The 5,451-nt window shown below is 36.1% G+C and overlaps 1 protein-coding gene across 1 annotated transcript; it reads right to left on the bottom strand.

Moving 5' to 3' along the window:
* Positions 1–367: 367 nt before the first annotated feature.
* Positions 368–2,604, bottom strand: LOC113324388 (putative F-box protein At5g62660). The gene is made up of 2 exons (XM_026572712.1): positions 2,507–2,604; positions 368–2,169 (listed from the first exon to the last, which is right to left on the bottom strand). Exon 2 carries the CDS (start codon positions 2,138–2,140, stop codon positions 638–640), a length of 1,503 nt encoding a protein of 500 aa, XP_026428497.1. The 5' UTR covers positions 2,141–2,169; positions 2,507–2,604; the 3' UTR covers positions 368–637.
* Between the last annotated feature and the right edge of the window lie 2,847 nt (positions 2,605–5,451).

The raw sequence follows: 5,451 nt of genomic DNA, 5'->3' as shown, positions 1-5,451 counted from the left end.
GATAAGTCAGTCTCATTGACTGCATGACAATTTAGGGATCTTATTTTGAACAGACTTAAACGGTTCACTAGAGTGTTGACGGTGGTTTTTAGTCTAGGGATAAAATCGTAAAAGTCCCTACTCTTGGCATGACGTCACCCCATAAAGAGATAGAACCATAGGGAACAGCCCATTAATCTATATTGGGCCATCTCACTTTCTGTTAGACCACAGTCAGGTCGTGAGCAGCGCTTACACCAATAGCAGCTTATGCAAAACTCAGCGTAAAACACCAGACTGAGCAAAGCTCTTCCTAAAAAGAAGACAGACTACGCACCCGCAGCCCGTCACAAATAAGGAAATCCAAAGAGATACCACTGAAGCCCAATTGAAACATGGCAATCTCATTAAGTATTGCAGTCAGAATTAAAATGATGAATCTGAACAATGAACACAGATTTTATAGGAAATATCGTACAACTATTAATATGAAAAGCCTAAAGGAAAAGATAACATAATACATTTATGAACGTTTTATACAAGAAATTCAACGGATTGATTTGCCGTTTCCTGAAAATGAAAGAGTGATAACTGATAAGTCCACAAAGTTGGGCACTCACATGGCATGAGGAATATGTAGAGAAACTTTGCACAAGCTTCAGGTAACATTTGTCTTGTTGAGAGACTGAACATGAAAGAGGCTTTCGGTAAAAGTGGTAATTAGAGACCTCTGGGAGTAACGGGTAAACGAGGAGACTCCATCCATTTCAATCTTCTTACAAGTCTTTTTCTTGCGATCATAAGAATACAAAGAGGTGAAGCTCACGGATTTTTTGCATCCCCGGCATTCAAATACTATCTTGTCATTACTTCCAGCAACTCCAAAACCACCAACCCGTTTATCACAATAAAAGGGTACTGTAATAGTCTCCGTGCTCCAATTACTTTTATTTCCTCGACAATTTTCCAGTTTTTTGCCTGCTCCGTCATCTAGCATCCATAACTTAACAACATAAGGCTCCACCCGGTATAATAGAGCCACATGTCCACCCAATACTAACATATCAATTGGCAGCCTATATTCTTCGTCACGAGGCTCGTCGAGGATGAAACTAGGAATTGGGATAAGTCGATATTTCTCAGTTCCAACATCAAATGCAACTATGACATCGGGATCATCACGATTAGTGGTCCCCCATCGGTCCCAATAATACTCTTTGTTACTCCAATATATGGTACCATCCGCATACACCTGCCGCCAAGTAATATAAGCCGGAGGGAGCACATCTTTAATTTTTATTTGGTTGTTTTCGTTAGGAACCGCATTGATCTTACGCCATTTTGTGTCATGACCCACTGTGAATGCCTCCCAACTTTCATAGTCAGGACGATCCAAGGAATTATGACGACGTTCATCGCGCTTAGCAATTAGTCTCCAAAAGCAGAATACTTTATGTTCTTTCTTCTCTGGATCGAACCCAAATCGATAAATTGGAGTAGACTGACTTGTTATCTTCATCATGCTTTTATCTGGCATTACCATAAGCTTGTGATTTTCTTCTGCGAGTAACGTTGATATGACCCACGGTGTTGCTTCTCGTGTACTTGCATTGTATACCTTAATAGCGTGTGTCTTCTGATCTACAAAACAAACCAAACCATTTACCGGTTCCAAGATTTCACTATAAGGGAACCATTTATCCTCGGTTATCCTAACCTTACAAACAAAGGCTTCCACTTGTTCTTCCTCACCACCAGTACTCCCTTTAACTATCTCTGCACATGAAATGGTTTGTTGTAATGTTTTGCTTTGTTCAAAGCCAGAAATTAGGCTAGCGTGGGGGACGCCCTTTTCTGGCAATGGGTCGATGTAGAGAAGATTAGGACGTGATTTTGATCGGATGAAATGTAAATCAATGAATTTTCGATCTTGTTTAATCAAATACAACCAATCTTTGCATACCGACTTAAACTGCATGAGTGCCTTCACCGGAAGTCTGCTTAAGATGTCTATCACTATTTCGTTGGGTAAATGAGTCTCAAGAGAATTGTTAGCACCATGACGGTTGGTGTTGGTGTTGATAAGTACCTCTGTGATTTTGTTCCTTGATTTACCGTAGTAAAAGTGCGGGGATACATCACAACTTGCTAAAACCTCCATTAGCAGATTCTGATAATTATCAAGGCTGCCTGCAACAAGACTAAATTAAGAATCACAATCTCCTACAACAACATAAACACAAATTATGTTAAGAAAACAACGCTAATTTGGATAAAATCAAACTAAATAAAGAATCAGAATTTAAGCACACAATAAATCCTGTATCTAAGATGATTAGAAAACATAAACAACCGAAAAATCAACCTAAGTTAAAGAGATATTGGGAATAAATTGAAGAAATCCTCTAATAACGAATTTCACAATCCAATTAGGGATAATGAAATTGAAAGAATAAAAATTAACCTAATTTTTATAACTAACGAAATCCAAAGAAATATTATACGAGGATCAGGATTAAAATCTTACCTGATCAGCCAATTAACAGAAGCGCTGTAAATTTATCAACTTTGGTTGAGCAGAGAAGAAAAGGGGAAAAAGATATTGAACCCGGAGTGGATTCTGTCTATTTATACTAAACCGGTCGGTACATTGTTTGGAAACCGAAGTTGATGGGAAACCCCTTGCTTTTCTTAAAACGGGCCAGGTTTCACGTGGATGCATCGTAGGATCGAATTATCCGAGTCATGTTCGGTTTTTAACAATTCTATCAGTGACGTAACTAGCCGGGGCCAAAATATTTCTTTCACGCACCCCAATTGCAATACCATAGATGATATAAAATTATATGAAGTGAGAAAGATGTTTATCATTTCTGGCATATTAAGGTTTAGCTCAGTACAAATATCTTAGAATTGGGCCGACAAACAATATACTCTTACGATTTTCACATAAAAACATTTCAACATTAAAATTATGTTATTGTTTGCAAGAATAAAAGGATAAAAGTGAAGGAAATTTGATATTAACAGATTTTGACATTTGGGCTAATTTTTATTTTCAACGTGGCCCAAATTTTAGCATATATTTGAAAACAACAATGGCTAAATATTTTACAAGAAGAGTACGATCGGGTAAAATCCGTCTTGATTCTAATTCTTAACTGTTAGACAGTGCTCGGACGAACTGGAAAATTTGTTATCTCAATCTTGTTGTCAAATTTAGTTACACAAAACTATGCATTGATTTCTATTATACATTTATTCAAGTCGCGGATTAAGATTGAAAGTGTGTGGTTGATATCAGATATCACTGAGTTCACCTATTAAAAACGGATCAACCGAAGAAATTTGGAAAATTTCATCAACAAAAGGTATATATTTAAAGACTAAACCATCTTATTACTCAAATATTCACCATTTTATCTATGAAACAAAGTCGTACCACTACGTGGCCGAATTTAAAGAATTGCATAGAAGAAATTTCAAGTCAAGCTTTCCTTGTTGAGTTCTTGGTATATGATTCAAGCAATAGTCACTCATATACTTGATAAATTTAGTTAAGAAAAATTCATTCTTTATGATTTGAATTTAATCATTTGAAAAAACCCGAGCAATGATATTCGTCGATGTTGTTTGGGAATGTCTCGAACTGATTAAAAGACAGATAAAAACTATCAAAAATATGGATACATGGATGGTATACGCACGCTATACCTGTACCAGCATAACTCTAGTTCGGTAACGAGTTTTGGTATACATACTCGGTATCCGTACCATAAAGTTTTGTTGCTCGTGAACAGGTTGAGGTACACTTACCCAGTATGCATACCTACACAACTTTACTTTGGATTTTCCTTGAGGTACACATGCCCAGTATGCATACCTGTTAGAGCATTGTCGGTCAACCTCGCAAGTGTTGTTATCTCAAGCTTGTTTGTCAAGTTTAGTTGCAAAAACTATAAGTCTTGATTTCTATTCTGCTTATAGTGATGTCTCGGACTAGGATAGTAAGTGTAGTTGAGATTTAAACTCCACGACGTTCATCGACAGAAGACAACGAATTATTCAAGGGAACTTGTGTAACTTCATCAACCAAAAGGTATGTGGAAACTTGAACTTATCTATCACTCCAAAGTCTGTATATTCTATCTCTTATTTTGAGACAAAACTCGTATTATCATATAGAATTCAATCATACACATTTAATATTTCGATCCGAGTTTATGTCGCTTATGTATTTCTCGAAATATGTGTTGGTAAATTTTCTCTTCAACCAAGTTCATCTTTTATTCTTGACGCAGGTCAAAAGATGACATATAAATAGCACCTTGTAACATACTTTATGATTTGTGTGAGACAATCATTTGATGTAATTCCGAATGTTTCATATTGATTATTTCAGTAACTTGAAAATCGCTTTGAAGCTAATAGTTCGTGAATAAAAACTATTTTCAAACCAACTAATAAAGTTTTAATGGTTGAAATGAGGGTTTATAATATATAACCAAGATTGGATATAAACATAGTGTGTGTATTCACATTTGTGTAAAGCCCAAACCATGAACCATGGTATGCGTACCCGTGTGCGTACTGGATGGTTATGGAAGTCCAGACACCTAGTATGCGTAACCGTACGCGTATTTGCGGAAGTTCACGTTTCGCGAATATCTGCTGTAGTTTGGAAGTGTACCAAGTATGCGTACCCATTCTCGTACCAGGGAAACCCAAACTCAGTCCGGCTACTTAAGTACGCGTACCTGTTCGCATACTTGAGTAGGTTATACTCTAAAATCGATTTGATCTTGAACAATACATTTAATAAATTAAGGAATGCAATCTTTGCAAACCGTGGCTATAATGTATATGAAAAGATTCAAGTAAATCAAAATCGATGTTTTTTTCAATTGTGTCATATATACTTCTATGAGAATATAAACAATTGAAAAACTCTCTAACTAGTTTCATTTGATTCTTTTGAACTAGTTATGAAACCGATGAATCAGGTTGATATGAAAGTGCTCATATGGATAACCTTGGTTAACCACCGTTGAACCAACTAAGTGTACACGTACGTTTAGGTACGACTACCCTTATCCAAATAATGGTGCATTTCATTTGTGTAAAACAAGATAAGTTTGATCTCACGGTTGAACGATATTAGCTTGAATTTAATAAGTTTTTCATCTAATGGTGAATATTGAATATTTTTTTGCTAATCTAATATTTATTGCAAACCCTGATTTTAAATTTACATAAAAGATAACTCTAGAAACGGGGAAACCTAATCCCCACACCTCTTGTGAGATACTAGTTGCGACTAGAGTCGATTCTCCTTTAACCTTAGGTTTTTCATGAAACCCTGTAAGTTAACGACTTAAAGACTTCATTGGGATTGTGAAGCCAAACCCAAAAATTTTCTATGTAGTTGCGTGTTCTGATCTTGCTATTTTCTATCGTGATTTAGTACTATCT

This window comes from Papaver somniferum, chromosome 1 (assembly GCF_003573695.1).
Source record: "Papaver somniferum cultivar HN1 chromosome 1, ASM357369v1, whole genome shotgun sequence".
Taxonomy (NCBI): domain Eukaryota; kingdom Viridiplantae; phylum Streptophyta; class Magnoliopsida; order Ranunculales; family Papaveraceae; genus Papaver; species Papaver somniferum.
The sequence above is the reverse complement of the archived record's forward strand: the minus strand, read 5'-3'. Positions and strand labels throughout refer to the sequence as shown.

Excerpts from the sequence above, each read along its gene's own strand:
- LOC113324388 (XM_026572712.1), bottom strand. The coding sequence starts at position 2,140 with ATGGAGGTTTTAGCAAGTTGTGATGTATCCCCGCACTTTTACTACGGT.